Source organism: Medicago sativa, chromosome 2, assembly GCF_051527215.1.
Source record: "Medicago sativa cultivar Bolivia chromosome 2, Bolivia_mono, whole genome shotgun sequence".
Taxonomy (NCBI): Eukaryota; Viridiplantae; Streptophyta; class Magnoliopsida; order Fabales; family Fabaceae; genus Medicago; species Medicago sativa.
This window is the reverse complement of record NC_140750.1, coordinates 46,259,175-46,277,269: the sequence shown is the minus strand read 5'-3', so window position 1 is coordinate 46,277,269 and position 18,095 is coordinate 46,259,175. Positions and strand designations below refer to the sequence as shown.

The 18,095-nt window shown below is 37.4% G+C and overlaps 1 protein-coding gene, 1 non-coding gene and 2 pseudogenes across 2 annotated transcripts; 3 read left to right on the top strand and 1 right to left on the bottom strand.

Annotated features, from left to right (window-relative positions):
* Positions 1 to 7,967: 7,967 nt before the first annotated feature.
* LOC146946916 (uncharacterized) lies at positions 7,968 to 13,663 on the bottom strand. Its single transcript, XM_085744716.1, has one exon. It carries the CDS (start codon positions 12,239 to 12,241, stop codon positions 9,962 to 9,964), a length of 2,280 nt encoding a protein of 759 aa, XP_085600842.1. The 5' UTR covers positions 12,242 to 13,663; the 3' UTR covers positions 7,968 to 9,961.
* LOC146946917 (small nucleolar RNA R71) lies at positions 11,628 to 11,733 on the top strand. The gene has a single exon (XR_015029510.1). It is a non-coding gene; the product is annotated as a small nucleolar RNA R71 (small nucleolar RNA).
* A 1,293-nt stretch (positions 13,664 to 14,956) lies between the features above and the next one.
* LOC146946915 (uncharacterized) lies at positions 14,957 to 16,167 on the top strand (annotated as a pseudogene).
* A 400-nt stretch (positions 16,168 to 16,567) lies between these two features.
* Positions 16,568 to 17,847, top strand: LOC146946914 (uncharacterized; annotated as a pseudogene).
* Positions 17,848 to 18,095: the final 248 nt, after the last annotated feature.

Genomic DNA, 18,095 nt, shown 5'->3' with positions numbered 1-18,095 from the left:
TATTTTGACAAAGGTATGTACTGGCTAACTATGTTAAAAGATTGCATAGAGTTTGCAAAAGGTTGTCAAGAATGTCAATTACATGCAGAAATCCAACATGTGCCTGCTAGTGAATTACATTCGATTGTAAAGCCTTGGCCATTTAAAGGATGGGCTCTCGATGTAATTGGTGAAATTAAGCCAGGTTCGCCAGCAAGGCACAAATACAAATTGGTCGGAATAGATTACTTCACCAAATGGGTAGAAGCCATCCCATTAAGAAAAGTTACTCAAAATGTGGTCATTAGTTTCATTAAAAATCATATTTTGCAAAGATTTGGAATTCCAGAAACTATCACCATTGATCAAGGATCAGTTTTTACCGGCCAAAAAATGGTACGATTTACTAACCAAACAGGTTTCAAATTGTTAACTTCGACACCATATTATGCTCAAGCAAATGGTCAAGTCGAAGCAACCAACAAAAACCTAATCACTTTGATTAAAAAGAAGACAAAGGAAAGTCCAAAAGGTTGGCACAAAATCCTTGATCAAGCTCTATGGGCTTATAGAACTTCTCCTAGAGAGTCAACTAAAACTACTCCTTTTAGGCTTAAATTTGGACATGGTGTTGTGTTACCTGCAGAAATCTGTCCTCAATCGACCAGAGTTCAAAGACAACATGAAATTCCTGTTGACCATTATTGGAATATGGTTTTAGACAAATTGGTTGATTTAGATGAAGAAAGGTTAAAAGCATTAGACATCCTTATGAGGCAAAAAGAGAGAATAACCAAGTTTTATTTCAAAAAGGTCAAATCAAAAACTTTTGATGTGAATGACTTGGTTTGGAAAGTTACCTTGCCTATGGATAAAAGAAACAAAGCCTTAGGTAAATGGGCACCTGGTTGGGAAGGACCATGGAAAATCCTAAGAGTCTTTTCGAACAATGCATATGAAATCGAAGAGTTGAATGATGACAATCGAATCATACGCATAAATGGGAAATATTTGAAGAAATATAAACCATTATTACAAGAAGTTAAAATAACTTTAGACTAATTCGAAGAGAATATAAAAACATGGCATTAAGTGATTAAAGCCACTAATGGGCGAAGTACAAAAGTGTCGAATGTTAGGACATTAGAAGCAATTTCCTTTACATAACATTCGATAAGATACTACAAAAGCAAAAGGCCCGTAAGATAGATTAAAAGCTGTAAAAGAAGGGTCCAAGGCAAAATGTCCTTCTGAAAAAATGCAGCTCGCTATCAAACATACAACGGATACAGACCCTAGTATGGGAGTATTCATAATTAGCCCCCGGTGTAGGAAAGTGGAACCCAGACAATCTTCCATCCCCATGGCAAGTATCTTTCGAAACTCGAAAGGTTTTGAAAACTAAGCCTTTAGGCATTGGTCGGTCCCAACAAAAGGAACGAGCGCGAATCCAATAAGGAGTTCTCCAACTGACCATATTTAATCGTGATGCATGAAGTTTTTGTGTCCTAAAAAGCCTAGTAAAGGCGGAGATAGCGCTTTCAATGTTTTCACCTCCTTTAGTAGAAGCATCCAACATCGCCAAAAAATAGTATGCACTTTTAGCCTTGGCGTCAGACGCAAGGGTTAACACGCGTCAAACATCCGCCACATTAAGTTCAGAATCGAACATGAGGATAATTGCGCGAAGAATGAAGTAATCTGCATGTCCACTTTCAACCATCATGTTGAGAAAGTTGGCCTGATCCTCCATGACGTCATCACTGTTGAGCCAATCCACATAATCTGGGGGTAAAGATCTAAGAACGACAGGTAGTTTGCAGATTCTTGCAAAATCTTTTGAGGTGAACATGAAATCTCTGAGATAATGAGTACCAAACTCAACAACCTTCTTTGTAATACTGATGAGTTCATCATCGCCCAATCGTTCCATTCTTTCCTTCTTTATTCTTTTTTTCTCTCTCTAGAGAATGCGAAAAACGAGACAAACCCTAAAAAGGTTTTTTCCAAGAGACCGAAAAAGAAGAAGTGAAAGTAGGGTAAAAAAGGGTTAGAATCGGTTTATATAGCCCTAAGAGGGTTGAAGCAACTACAATTAATTCTTAGGGTAACCTGTCAGGCAGAGCCACATGTTTATATGGAGAGGAAGCTTCTCAATGAAAATGGGTCCTCATGATCTAAAATCGCAAAAGGGTGAGCATATAGAATTTGGAGAATTCCGAATTTCATCTCTACTTGCTTTGTCTTTTGCTTTCCAAGGCGATCAAGTCTCCTTGGGCTAGTCCAGTACAGCATCACACTTTGATTACCATTACCTTCATGAGGAGGTAGTTGGTTTTGAGCAATGTGATCTTCATGATCCTCATGATCTTCATGATCTTCGTTGTTATTCATTGGTTCTTCTCTCTCAAGAGATGATTCTGAAGATGAAGAAGAAATAAAACCCAAAGTTCCTTCTTGTTGCCTTAGCCTAGCTAGTCTCTTTTCTCTTCTAGTTCTACTATTGTTCTTGCGAGTTGTTCTTTCGATTTCAGGGTCAAACAAAATTGATCTTCCAGAACAGTACTTCGCATAAACAAAGTTTAAGACTATACCTAGTGGTTAGCAACACAAAGGATAAAAATGATATATATGTACCATAAAGAATTTTGTGCAAAATTTCTTAAAATGATAAAATTGTTGCAATGCTTTTGATACATTCGCGCCAGTCCCCGACAGCGACGCCATTTTGATGTAAGATTTTTACATGTCATATTACTATTTACACGTGAGTATTTTAGTATCGTTTCCACAGGGACTAGCATGTACCATAAGCCATTCAACGTTAATTATCATCTTAAGTGTTTGGTTTAAACGTTTGTTTGTGTAAAACTATTCTAACTAATCGACGTTACAATAAATCGAGACGAAATAGGGCCATTTCGCTTGGGGTTAGAGTTAATCAACCAAACGTAACAACTGCAATCTTATGATCAAATAACATATTCTAGCTTTTTAAACGATATTATCACAATTACTCAACAACATTATTCATGTCTAAATAATGTCATGATTTCAATCGTTATTTATGTCTAAATAACTTCATGAGTTCAATCGTATCATTTAATCGACGATTTCTCAATCTATTAAACGAACCAATAACATTAAGTTCTTGATTACAAAGTGATTATCAAAACTTACACCCTATATCTAGAATAAAAACATTGATAGATTATTATTCTAACCCTAGATCCAAAAGTAACTTTCAATAACATTTCAAATCTTAAATAAAGCATTAAACACAAGAATAATAACAATATTGAATAAATAAGCTAGAACCTTATATAAAAGATGTAGCTACATATGTCTATGATAGCTTTGCAAAATATGGAAGAAAGATGAAGATTCCATGCTAAGATTCATGATATCTCTACAAATCTTGGGAAGAATCTACTTCTAACACCCTTGCTATGTGTTTCTCTCACTAGAAATGCCTTATTTCTCTCTCTAGATAACCAGAAAATGAATAAAACAGTGAAAAGATACAAAGGAAAGAGAGAGAAAGCTATTTATATGGGCTGAGTTCGGGCAAACTCACTTCAACGAGCTGAAGTCGCTTAAGCGAGTTTCCAAGGAATCCCACTCTGGCCATTGGAAGGCTGCCACATGGACCTTATCCACTGAACTTGATGAATCACGCTTTAATCGAGATGGAAGCGAGTTGCGAGCGAATTCTTCCTTTGCTCTCTAGATAAAACTCGCTTAAGCGAACTGATTTCGCTTAAGCGAGTTGGCTTCATTCTTCAAATCTTGCTTAAGCTGCTGGAAGCGAGTTGGAGAGTGAATTCTTCACTTGCTCTCTGGACAAAACTCGCTTAAGAGAATTGATCTCGCTTAAGCAAGTTAGATTTTCCTTTGAAGCGAGGAAGAAGCGTGGATAGAAGTAAGATGGATGGCTGCTCTCTAGAAATTTCTCGCTTAAGAGAGTTGGCTTGGCTCAGAAAGTGGTTTCTTGGTCCTTGCTGTTGGAACAAAATGTGATTAACATTACCCTTTGAGAGTTTTGATGATAACAAGGTACTAATAATTGTCAATTGGATAAGCTAATATTTATTCAAGTGTACAGGACCATAGACAAAAATTTGACATCTTAAATAGGTTTTGAAAGAACAAAAGAGAGCTAAGGAATTAACAAAAAGGAAGCTTGAAGCATCTAAAGAGAAGTGCTCCTGAAGTATAGTGCTCCTGAAGTGATGACGTCATTAGAAGCAAGTTCATCAGAAGCATCTCATCAGAAGCTAAAGATCACCATAAGCTGAAGTTCATCAGAAGATGCAAGACTTAAAGCTTCAAAGGCTGTTCAATGGATTTAATCTCGTCTGAGCATTGCAGAAGACTGGAAGAGTGAAGCAACGACTATTTTGAAAGGATTTGAAGGCATTGGATGCTTGTTCTTTAAAGAGCGTTGACAAAGTACAATTGTACGAAGTGTACAACCACTACCTCCACTACTCTGTTTTTGTCTCTGCTACAAGACAAGAAAAACAGCTCTTCCTTCAACGATGTTCCTTCACAATTGGAATGGATTTGAAATTGATCCTTCATAGGACAATAACCATATCAGGCAAAAGATCATTGGTGATTGATGAAAGCGTCAAACGACTCTATTTTGATGTGCTGGCAATTCACAATGTCTCTTTCACACCTCTATATAAAGGAGTGAAGACTTAGAGATTGGCAAGGACTCAACAACAATTTACTAGTGCCAAAACTCTACTGAAATTGTTATGCATTCAAAAGTTCACTTAGAATTTCTTAACAACTTTCATCAGTCTTTTAACCATTAACTGTTGAACCTCTATACTACGCCAAACAAGAAAATGTCATCACAGACTCTAATGTTCTCATAACTGAAGCATCAGAAAATGTGAATCCAACCTCATCTCACCAAACTATTATGTGTTTCAATAATCCTGATATCACATTAACCTTTGAGAATCCAAACCATCAATCCTCAGCCTTTGATAATATGGAGATTGTCATAACAGAAACTCAAACTCAAACCATCAATCCACCTCCTAGCATTGATACCAATATGATTCTAAGTAGCATGTGCATTGAAATCTTTGAAAGCTTTATGGAGTTAGTTGATGCAAGAAGGAATGATATACATCTTGTCAACTATTCATTCAAGTGGCTTCATCTCAGGAAACTCATTGATTGTGCTCTAGACAGTTTGCAAGAGATGGTTGTTGCCTCTCAACACGAGACTTAGAAAGAATGGTTCTCTGGTGTCTGCAGAAGTATGGATGAAATGGAGTTGAGGACATATTACTCAACGCAGATTAGTTACTCTTAGCTTCTCAAAGAGTATGAGACTCCTCAAGAAGATGAGATTCCAGAAGTGCCTGACATAGTCAAATCTGGATTTCAATGTTCCTGCCTATCTCACATTCTGAAGAAACCTGATCCTATCATTCTGAAAAGTCAAGATCCTGAAGTAATTTCCTTCCAGGATAAGTTGCAAGCTGAGTTGGATGCTATGAAGCTGAAGCAAGAAGCATTAGAGAAGAAGATACCAGAACAACAATAAGAAAACATCAAAAGACAAGAGGAATTTGAGCAAAGGATGCAGAAACAATATGAGGATTCCAAGGCTGATCAATCAGAGATCTAGTCTATGGTTGCTGCTCTTCTGGATATGATGAAGAAACAACAACAACAACAACCTTAGAATGCTCTTCTGTTTATTTATTGTTAATTATGCCTCTGCCATCTTGTGCCTCTGAAACTTTTTTTTATTGTTGTCTCTGATACTTTAAGTTATACTTTGATAATATTTTGCTCATATATGCTTAGAAATATTCATGTTTTATTCATTTTTTTCTTACTTCTCCCTTTAATTTGGTTTTAGTCTTTTTGCTGATGACAAAAGGGGGAGTAGGATATAGTACATTTAGGCTCTGAGTCCACTAAATTAAAATTAAAATTAATTTCGGAGAATCTTCTTCTCATCTCTTCGTCTCTGAATTTCATGTGAATTATTTCTAAGAGTCATTTTTATGATTAAAATGAATTTAATTAACTTGGATAGAACTCACAGGGAGCTTACAAACTTCACCTTAAGAACTATCAGACCTAGAGGGAGCTTACAAACCTCAGACCCTAAAGTCAACTTGTTAATTAGATTAACAACAATCAGGGAGAGAGCAATGGAATTTTCAAAGGAAGCTTATCTTGCAAGTCTGAGTCTGAAGACCATCAGAGTCTGAAGATTCGTCAGAAGCTGACTGCCAGAGTCTGACGTCATCCAGAGTCTGAAGTTCATAAGAGTTTGAAGTCAAGAAGCTGAAGTTAGTTAAAGTTAGTTATCATGAAGACACATGTTTGCAGAAGGAATAAAAGCCTGGAGCAACGACTATTTTAGAGGAAATAGAAGGCATTCGATGATTATCCACTAAAGAATGCAGGAAAAGGACAGTGGTACAATTGTACAACCACTACTCTGCTCTTGTCTACACATAGTACAAGCTACAACTGTGTCTACGCTGGTTAATTCTCCAAACAAGGATTGGGTTTTAAATTATTCCCTCATAGCACATTAACCAAATCAAGCAACAGATCATTGGTGATTTGATCAAGCTTCGTAGCGACTCTTTGATGCGCTGGCAACTCTCAACATCTCTTTCACATCTCTATATAAAGGAGTGAAGACTTGAAGATTACGAGAGACTCTACAACGTTTTGTTAGTGCCAAAACTCTGATGAATTTGTTGTGCATCATAAACTTAGAATTTCTTATAAACTTTCATATCTTAGAAATTTTAGAGTCTTAATAGTCTTATCTGATTTGTATTAAGAACACCACTAATTGTATATCAAGTGTTTAACCCAAACATTTTTCTGTGTAATTATGTTTGTTTAGAAGTCTCTTGTTTTTGTGCTTGAGCATAGGAAATCCCTTGCTTGTGTGCTTGAGTATTTGACAGGGCCGCAAGTGTACAGCTACGTCGGTTTTAGTATAAAAAGTATCGTATCCACAGAGACCAATTTAACAAGTACCGCTTCTTGTTGTTTCTATGTTTATCTAAGGCAAAATTCAAACAAGTTTGGTATTGTGCGGAATATAAAAATAAATTTTAGTTAATTAATTAAAGGGTAGAGACCAAAACGACGGTTTCCGTCGACCTTTGTCACTCGAGTAACGTTGCACAAATTAAATAGTAACGAGAAAAATAAAACTTTTGTAGAAAATATTGAACAAGAGACATCGTTTGCTTTCGCAATACGTTGTCGGAATTTATAGGCACGTAACTCCCTGCTTTCGTAGTGTATAGTTACAAGGTTAAAAAAATCCCTTTTCTTAATCCAATAAATTCTTAATTAAAAGAAAAGAAGTGCTTTCGCTTTAACCTTTTCAATTAAAAATCTGAATTTTCAAAGTCGGATATCGTTTTCGCTCTTTCGATACGTAAACAATATCTATGTGTCTCTACTTTCGTAGCAGACATTTTAAATTGCAAAACATAATTTTTCAAAACAAATATTTAAATTCTCGTTACACTAAAAGGACGCGCAGCTACACGAGGTCCGTCGGTACGACGGTCCTTTTGTTTTGGACTCAATTTAGACTACTCAGACATGATTAAACTATTCTCTAAATATAATTTTGATAATACATGTTAAAAGCAAAAAGATAAAAGGAACCGAACCTGGTATTGATGAACACTTTAAATTAAAAGAATAACCAAGCCGCAACAAGCAGTTTACCCAGCAATTTGTAGAATTAGGCACGGCAATAATGGATTGAAATTGAATCAAATATCCACGCAGCAACAGGAATTTATATATGTATATATGGAACACGGCACTTAACACTAACAATAGCAATCCACAATCAAAATCAAAGTAAGCACATAAATTGAGAAATAGATTACGTAGTTGCAACTTGAAATAAAGGGAATCGAAACGGTAGCGGTGGTAATGGAATTATAACATAAAACATGACATTAAAATTGCCTAAAACAAGAATTCTGACAAGTTTATTATACTGCAGTAGCTAACGTGAATTTAAGATGGAACAATAAAGCCAAAATGAAATTGAACTTCTTTGGAAAATAAGGGTTCTAAAACTATCTCTGAATTACGGCTGCTCGGGTTCAAAAGAAAAAAATCTGAAACTAAAAAAACTAGGGTAAAAGCAACGTGTCCCCATTCTGATCAGCTGCCTCCTTTTATAGCACTGAATTTGTAACTAAAACACTTTGCTTGAGCCTAAAGTTGTGGAAAGAGGATTTGGATTGAATTCATATTTCCTGCAGAGAAAAACGGAAGCCTGGAGTGAAGCGTGACTCTTTCTTTGTTCTCACTTGAGTGTGACATCACCATGATGTCATTAGCCATGGTGATGGGCTGACCGTCGTTGACTAACTCAAGTTGCTCTTTTCACCTCCTTATTGGTTCTTTTACCTTTGACACCCTCGTTACCTGAAACACAACGAAATACTAGCCAGAAGACATACAAAACACAATAAACGACCCAAAAATAAATAAAAATTAAACTATTTAGACAATGTATTTTGCGTGTTATCAAACTCCCCCACACTTGAACCATTGCTTGTCCTCAAGCAAAAAAAAGCAAGGGACGATAACAACATAATTCAAAAAAAACAGAATGAACAAAAAATCAATTGCATTTTTATTTTTCAAGGCTTTGTTCTCGGGATGCACTTATCACAACCTAAACACTTTTCAAGGATGACATCAACCCTACAATAGTTTCAAGTGAGTGTGTGTGTGTGTGTGTGTAGTCCAACCCTTTTCTTGCTCCTGTATAAGACAGATATTATGAGGAACATGTTCTATCCTTAATACTAAAGTAACCGAGAAAAATTCTTTCTTCATTTCGTATAAGAGAGATGGGAATTTAGTTAGAATTAAATTAACGATTTAAGCACAAGGGGCTGCAGATTGCTTAGGGGCTATCTATCCTCATAGGAAGTCTTTATGGAGAGGGTGTCCTTTCCTCCTAGATTCAAAATCACCCTAAGTAGTGCTGCAAAATTTTTTTTATCATCTCCGCGTAGGAAGTCTTTATGGAGAGGGTGTCCTTTCCCCCTAGCTTTGGTGAATTTATTTCCTCTTTTGAGGGATTTGGAACTTAAGTTCAATTTAGGGAGTCACCACCACATTTAGGAAGTCAGAGAGGGAGTGTCCTTTCCTCCACATGTTGGTGTCATTCTCCCGCCCCATTTTAGTTCAACAATTTAAAAATATAACAATAAAGCACAATTATTTCCCACACAAACTTATACTAATTTTACTCTGAAGACTTTTAAGGGTTTAAGTTAACATTAAAGCTAGAACGTGTTCCTTAAAATACCTACCTACACAATTACTCAAAGACTGCAACTTTGTGCTTTTCTCAAAAAGAGAATTTTCACATTGAAATATGATATGAGTTTAGTGAAACTTAAAAAAGGGAAAGGGTGTTTACATGCATAAAGTCATCATCGAACTCAGCCTTAAATTTATTTATTTATTTATTTTATTTTTATTTTTTTTTTTTGAAATTTTATTGGTTCATAAAATGGGAGAATTAGACAACAAAGCAAAAACTACACATTTTATTGACTCGATAATTAAGACTTATACTGTTAAGGTGGGAAATTCCTCCCCCACACTTAAAACTGACATTGACCTCAATGGAAATAAATAAAAATAAAAATAAAAGAAAAGGAAAGACACTACCTAGCAGATCAATCGTCATCTGGGGGCATCCCATGATGCTGAATCATCCATATATCCTTGCCAAAATTTTTCTTCTTTTGCCTTTGGGACATGCCACCTATCCTTGCCAACTCTGACTGATCTTTTTATTTCTTAAAAAAAATAAACATAAAAATAAGGTCAATAAATAAAAATTGTGGGTTGCCTCCCACGCAGCGCTTCATTTAACGTCGGTAGCTCGACGCCTTACTCAGCTTTCAGGGGGTTCCAACCTTTAATTTGGGAGTAACTTTGAGGAGTACTCCTTAACGCACCCATCTATGGTATCAACAAGGCAGCATGAATCGTTAATTGATGGGTTGTTCATGAATTTGAATAAGAGGAACTTGATCTTTTCATCTCCAACCTCGAAGGTTATTTTTCCCTTCTTGACATCTATAATAGCTCCAGCAGTGGCTAAAAAGGGTCTTCCTAGGAGGATAGGGATGTGAGAGTCTTCACTTATGTCCATCACCACAAAGTCAGTGGGAATGTACAGCTGACCAATTCTTAGAGGAACATCCTCCAGTATTCCAACTGGGTATTTTATGGATCGGTCAACTAGTTGTAGGGACATTTTTGTTGGTTTCAACTCTCCTAGATTGAGCCTCTTGTAGATAGAAAGAGGCATGAGACTCACACTAGCACCTAAATCACAGAGAGCTTTATCAATGACGTAGTTGCCAATAACACAAGGAATCGAAAAACTCCCTGGATCTTTCAATTTAGGTGGCATCTTGTTCCGAATGATAGCGCTACACTCCTCAGTGAGTGCTACAGTATCATCGACATCAACCTTCCGCTTATTTGTCAGAATTTCTTTTAAGAATTTCGCACAAGAGGGCATTTGAATAATAGCCTCAATGAAAGGGATGTTAACATGGAGCTTTTTCAAGAGCTCAACAAACTTTTTAAATTGTCCCTCACTCTTTGATTTAGCTAGTTTTTGAGGGAATGGGATTGGAGGTCTGTAAGGAGGTGGAGGTACATAGGGTTTCTCTTTTTCTTCCTCAAATCCCGCCTTTTCCTTTGAGGTTTGTTCACTCTCAATAGGCGCATACTCTTTCTCAGTGCCTTCCCTCTTACTAGGATTCCCTACCTCTTTTCCACTATGCAGGGCAACGACATTCAGCTCCCCTTTCGGGTTTGGTTGAGGTTGTGTAGGGAAAGTTCCTGATGGTGCAGCTGCAGTTGCTTGCTGTTGGGCCACTTGTGCAATTTGTGTTTCCAACATTTTGTTATGGGTGGCCAATATATCAATTTTAGATGCAAGCTGCATAATCATTTCATTCGTGTGAATGTTTTGATTCAGGAACTCCTTGTTCTGTTGGGACTGTGCCATGACAAAATTTTCCATCATTAGTTCTAGGTTAGACTTTATAGGAGCAACAGGGGCTCCTCTTTGACCTTGGAAACCAGGGGGTGCAATGGGTGCACGATTTTGCGCATAGGTGGGATTGTTATTTTTATATGGGAAATTAGGGTTTCTTTGCCCATATGGGTTCCCTTGCGCGTAGTTTGCCTGGTCTGTATCGACTAACAGATGACACTCAGTAGGATTATGTCCAGGTGTCCCGCAAATCTCACAGTTAGGGGCCACAACAGCCACGGGGGCATGTGCAGTGACGGTTAGACTATCTATCTTTTTATATAGCGCATCAACTTTAGCGCTCAGATGATCAAAACTGCTAACCTCGTACATCCCTGCCTTGGGCTGGTCCTTTTCAGCTAAAGCGCGTTCGCTCCCCCATTGGTAATGGTTTTGGGCCATATCCTCGATTAGGCCCCAAGCCTCAGCAAACGGCTTGTTCATTAGAGCTCCTCCCGCAGCGGCATCGATAGTCATCCTTGTGTTATACAGGAGACCATTGTAAAAGGTATGGATGATCAACCACCTTTCCAACCCATGATGCGGGCAAGCTCTCAATAGATCCTTGTATCTCTCCCACGCTTCAAAGAGCGACTCTCCGTCTTTCTGCCTAAAGCAAGTAATTAGGTTCCTCAATTGTGCCGTTTTGCTCGGCGGGAAATACCTAGCGAGGAACGCCTTTTTTAATTCATTCCATGTCGTTATGGAATTTGACGGTAGGGAATTAAGCCATGTGTTGGCTCTGTCCCTGAGGGAGAAAGGGAATAAACGTAAACGAATGGCTTCAGGGTGGACACCATTCACTTTCAACGTCTCAGCGAACCGCACGAAGGTAGCGAGGTGCAAGTTCGGGTCCTCCGTTGGGTTTCCGGAGAACTGATTTTGCTGAATTATTTGCACTAAGGAGGGTTTGAGCTCGAAGTTATTCGCCGCAATAGCAGGGCGGACAATGCTCGTATGAGGCTCCTCCTCAGAGGGCACAACGAAATCCTTCAGTGGCCGGTTATCGTTGTTGTTGTCGCCCATTTCTGATTGAGTCTCAGACTGCGACGGGGTATCGATGAACAATCGGCGCCTAGCTCGAAAGTAGCGCTCAATTTCGTCAACGTAGCTGACTAGATTTCCAGCACTTCGGGTTTTTCGCATGCAAAGTTTTTTTTTAAATAAAATAAAAGGCCTTAGTCTAAACGATGTAACAACAGAGTTGCGATATTGCCTAAAATTGGTCCCCGGCAACGGCGCCAAAAACTTGACAGGGCCGCAAGTGTAAGGCTACGTCGGTTTTAGTATAAAAAGTATCGTATCCACAGAGACCAATTTAACAAGTACCGCTTCTTGTTGTTTCTATGTTTATCTAAGGCAAAATTCAAACAAGTTTGGTATTGTGCGGAATATAAAAATAAATTTTAGTTAATTAATTAAAGGGTAGAGACCAAAACGACGGTTTCCGTCGACCTTTGTCACTCGAGTAACGTTGCACAAATTAAAAGAAAAGAAGTGCTTTCGCTTTAACCTTTTCAATTAAAAATCTGAATTTTCAAAGTCGGATATCGTTTTCGCTCTTTCGATACGTAAACAATATCTATGTGTCTCTACTTTCGTAGCAGACATTTTAAATTGCAAAACATAATTTTTCAAAACAAATATTTAAATTCTCGTTACACTAAAAGGACACGCAGCTACACGAGGTCCGTCGGTACGACGGTCCTTTCGTTTTGGACTCAATTTAGACTACTCAGACATGATTAAACTATTCTCTAAATATAATTTTGATAATACATGTTAAAAGCAAAAAGATAAAAGGAACCGAAACTGGTATTGATGAACACTTTAAATTAAAAGAATAACCAAGCCGCAACAAGCAGTTTACCCAGCAATTTGTAGAATTAGGCACGGCAATAATGGATTGAAATTGAATCAAATATCCACGCAGCAACAGGAATTTATATATGTATATATGGAACACGGCACTTAACACTAACAATAGCAATCCACAATCAAAATCAAAGTAAGCACATAAATTGAGAAATAGATTACGTAGTTGCAACTTGAAATAAAGGGAATCGAAACGGTAGCAGTGGTAATGGAATTATAACATAGAACATGAAATTAAAATTGCCTAAAACAAGAATTCTGACAAGTTTATTATACTGCAGTAGCTAACGTGAATTTAAGATGGAACAATAAAGCCAAAATGAAATTGAACTTCTTTGGAAAATAAGGGTTCTAAAACTATCTCTGAATTACGGCTGCTCGGGTTCAAAAGAAAAAAATCTGAAACTAAAAAAACTAGGGTAAAAGCAACGTGTCCCCATTCTGATCAGCTGCCTCCTTTTATAGCACTGAATTTGTAACTAAAACACTTTGCTTGAGCCTAAAGTTGTGGAAAGAGGATTTGGATTGAATTCATATTTCCTGCAGAGAAAAACGGAAGCCTGGAGTGAAGCGTGACTCTTTCTTTGTTCTTACTTGAGTGTGACATCAGCATGATGTCATTAGCCATGGTGATGGGCTGACCGTCGTTGACTAACTCAAGTTTCTCTTTTCACCTCCTTATTGGTTCTTTTACCTTTGACACCCTCGTTACCTGAAACACAACAAAATACTAGCCAGAAGACATACAAAACACAATAAACGACCCAAAAATAAATAAAAATTAAACTATTTAGACAATGTATTTTGCGTGTTATCAGTATTTGAAGTCTCTTGCTTGTGTTCTTGAGCATTTGTAATCAGACATTGATTTTAGTGAACTCTCCTTGGAAGTGCAAGGGGGACTGAACTACTTCTAGATTGTGGAAGGAACATGTATAATTGCTTTGTGCGTGTGTGTGTGTGTATATATATATCTTTCTATTATCCGCTGCATTAGACTTTGAACATTACTCTAGAATCTGAACACTCTGGACTTTGGACTTAGTTTAAAAAGAAGAAAAAGCTAACACAATTAAACCCCCTCTTCTTGTGTTTTTCTCACCTTCGGATGGATGTATGGAAGTATGAATGAATGAAGGAAATTAGGAGGAAAAAAAAAGCCAAAACAAATGTTTTGGTACTGGAAAGGCCTCACGTGACTTAACTCACGCTGACTTACAACCTACGTGAGTTAAGTCACGTTGACGTGTAATGAGCGTGAGTTAAGTCATGTTGGATGTCATCATGACTTAAGTTACATTGAGTTTAACACTTGCGTGACTTACGTGGAGAGTATTTTCGTGAGTTTGTATGACTTGCGTGTAATGAGAGAGAATTTTTTATGCGAAAATAGCAATTTTCTTATTTTTCTCATCTTATTTTCTTATTTTTTATGCAAGTAGACTTATTTATGGGATCCAATTTCAATTCTTTGGCGGCACATTTATGTGTCAGGTAATTGGTGCTATAAGACCATGTCCAATGAGCCTATTGAAAGCAAGCTTCAATATATTGAACCATTGGAATGAGGTTATTGAAGATGATGTGGAGGAAAGAGGTGATGAAGCAAATCAACATGTTGAACTCTGAACCGAGCAGGCCACGCGTCAGTTTTTCATTTGTTATAGCGAGCGCGTGAGATGCACGCGCCGACAGGGCGCGTGTGGCGTCAGTGGACGCGGAGAGAGAAAATGTTTTGGATAATGTAGGGACACTTGGCATGTTACGATTGGCTGCTTAGATTTTTATTATCTTTATAATTTGGACTCAATTATTTCATTGCAAATAATTTTTTTTATTTTTTTTACCAAAATTCATGATTTTTTTTCTCTACAAATAGAGACTTGGATCATTTGATTTGGACACAGAAAAAAAAAAACCAAGTTTTTCACTCTCTTAATCTTATTATTAGCTTTTCTTTTGAAGTTTTAGTCTTTATTTAGTGAAATGGATCCCAATAATAATCATTTCAACACCCAAAATTCTTCTGATTACCCATTTAGCTACCAAAATCCCAACAATTATTAACACCCAAATCAATTTCCCAACCAACATCCTCAAAACCCAAATCAATTTCCCAACCAACATCCTCAAAATCCAAATCAATTTCCCAACCAACATCCTCAAAACATGCCTAATTTTGGTTTTGCACCAAATTTCAATCACACATCCTCTGTTCCAAACAACTTTAATCCATATCATAGATCTATGATGGGATATCCATCTCAAACACCCCCATTTAATGGTTATATGTCAATGGTGAATGAAAATTTTCAGAGTGTTGGTGAATATCCTGAATATTCAACACAAATAAATCGTGGTGGAATGACAAGAGCTAATGAAGTCACTCCAATTCCAGAGGGTACAACTCCTAAGAGCAAGAGAAACCAGCAACCAGCATGGAACACTGAACAAAATTTGGTGCTAATTAGTGGGTGGATAAAATATGGAACAATCAGTGTTGTCGGGAGAAACCAGACAGGTGAAGCATATTGGGGTAAAATTGCTGAGTATTGTAATGAGCATTGCTCATTCGATCCTTCGCGTGATGTAATTGCATGTTGAAACCATTTTAATTATATGAGCAAAGTAATAAATAAATGGATTGGTGCTTATGAAAGCGCTAAGCGTTTGCAAGGAAGCGGTTGGTCGGAAGATGATGTTTTGGCAAAAGCGCAGGAATTATTTGCATGTGGGAAGAATGTTCAATTTACTTTAAAGGAAGAATGGCACGCTCTCCGTGATCAACCACATTATGGTAGTCAAATGGGAGGAAATGTTGGGTCAGGAAGTAGTGGATCTAAGAGATCTCACGAGGACTCTGTAGGATCTAGCGCTCGTCCAATGGGTAGGGAGGCAGCTAAAGAAAAAAGGTAAAAAGAAAAGCAAGGATGCCTTGGAGGAGGTGGAAAAGGAGTGGGTTAAATTCAAAGAAATCAAGGTGCAAGAGATTGAACAATTGAAAGAGTTCACCTTGGTGCAACAGGAGAAAAACATATTGAAGAAAATGAAATTGTATGTAAAGTTAAGTTCCGAAGAGCATCTCGATGACCGAAAAAAAGAGCTGTTGGAAAAGTTGGAGCGTGAGCTGTTCGGAAATTAATTTCAATCAAATATTTGTTTGTATTCAGTCAAAATTGTCAGTGTTGTCTAGTCCCCAGTGTTTTCTTTAATAATTGTCAGAGTTGTCTAGTCCTCAGTGATTGCTTTAAGCTCTCCCATTGATAGTCCCAAGTGTTGTCTAGTCCCCCGTGACTTATTTCACATACTATTTGCTTTAATAATTATGTCCACTGTGTGCCCAATATTTCACCTACTATTTGCTTTAAAAATTATGCCCACTGTGTGCCCATTATTTCACATACTATTTGCTTTAATAATTATCTCCATTTTCGAATCTGTCAGTGTCCACCACACAATGTACTTATATGTAGGGACTCTTATCTACTTTCAATTTCACAAATCTCATTCATATCTACTTACAATTTCACAAATCTCATTCATATCTACTTCCAATTTCACAAATCTCATTCATATCTACTTCCAAAAAAACTATCAATGGACCCTTTTGATATCGAAGCCTACTACCAAAAACGTGATATTGAAGACACTTATATCGTCAACTGATTTATTCAGCGTCGAAAAAAATTAGGGGAAGGTAGTGCATCTCGTACTAGAAAATATTTCAATAGAGATCATGCAGCGGCAAACCAAAGACTAATTGATGACTACTTTGCCAATGAGCTTACATATGACGATGCAATGTTTCGTCGTCGAAACCGGATGCAAAAACACGTTTTCCTTCGAATCATTGGAGACCTTTCAAGTAGTGGTAACTACTTCACCCAGCGAGTTAATGCAGCCAATAAAGAAGGTATATCATCGTTAGCAAAATGTACCACATCAATGCGAATGTTAGCATATGGTGTGGTAGCAGATGCGGTCGATGAATACATCAAAATAGCAAGTAGTACAACATTGGAGTGCTTACTTAGATTCTGCAAAGGAATCATATGATTGTAAGAGCAAGTGTACTTGAGAGCACCAACCCAAGATGACCTGCAAAGAATACTACATGTTAGTGAAATGTGGGGGTTCCTAGGGATGATCGGGAGTATTGACTGCATGCACTGGGAGTGGAAAAATTGTCCTAAAGCATGGGAAGGTCAATTTACCAGGGGGGTCAGGGAACCACCACAGTTATTCTTGAAGCAGTTGCATCTCATGATCTATGGATCTGGCATGCCTTTTTTGGATGTCCGGGAACGTTGAACGATATAAACGTTCTAGACCGGTCACCAGTGTTTGATGATGTGGAACAGGGAAAGGCTCCAAGGGTGAATTACTTTGTGAATCAACGTCCCTATAATATGGCATACTATATAGTTGATGGTATCTACCCTTCTTATCCAACATTCGTCAAATCAATTAGACTTCCTCAAAGTGAATCTGATAAGTTATTTGCAAAACATCAGGAGGGATGTCGGAAGGACATCAAACGTGCTTTTGGAGTGCTTCAAGCTCGATTTAAAATTATCCGTGAACCAGCTCGCTTGTGGGACATAGTCGATTTGCGTATCATCTTGAGGTAATGCATCATATTACATAATATGATTGTTGAGGATGAGCGAGATACATATGCTCAACGTTGGACCGATTTTGAGCAATCTGGGGGAAGTGGATCTAGTACACCGCAACCATACTCGACCGAGGTGTTACCAGCTTTTGCAAATCATGTGCGTGCTAGATCCGAGTTGTGTGATCCAAATGTTCATCACGAATTGCAAGCAGGTCTAGTGAAGCACATATGGACAAAGTTTGGAATGTATCGTGATTGAAGATGATTTGTATCGTACTAAAGAAATTACTTGTGTGTTGTATGCTTAATTTGTTGTCTTGCATTTTAAGTTATTTGTGTGCCGCGTGCTTAGTTTGTTGTATTGCATTTTAAGTTATTTGTGTGTCGCGTGCTTAGTTTGTTGTAGTGCATTTTAAGTTAAGAAAATAAAAATAAATTACTTTACAAAATTTTGTTTTTCCAAAAAAACTAAAAAATAAATTGTTAATTGTATTATTTTAATTTAAT

Excerpts from the sequence above, each read along its gene's own strand:
- LOC146946916 (XM_085744716.1), bottom strand. The coding sequence starts at position 12,241 with ATGCGAAAAACCCGAAGTGCTGGAAATCTAGTCAGCTACGTTGACGAA.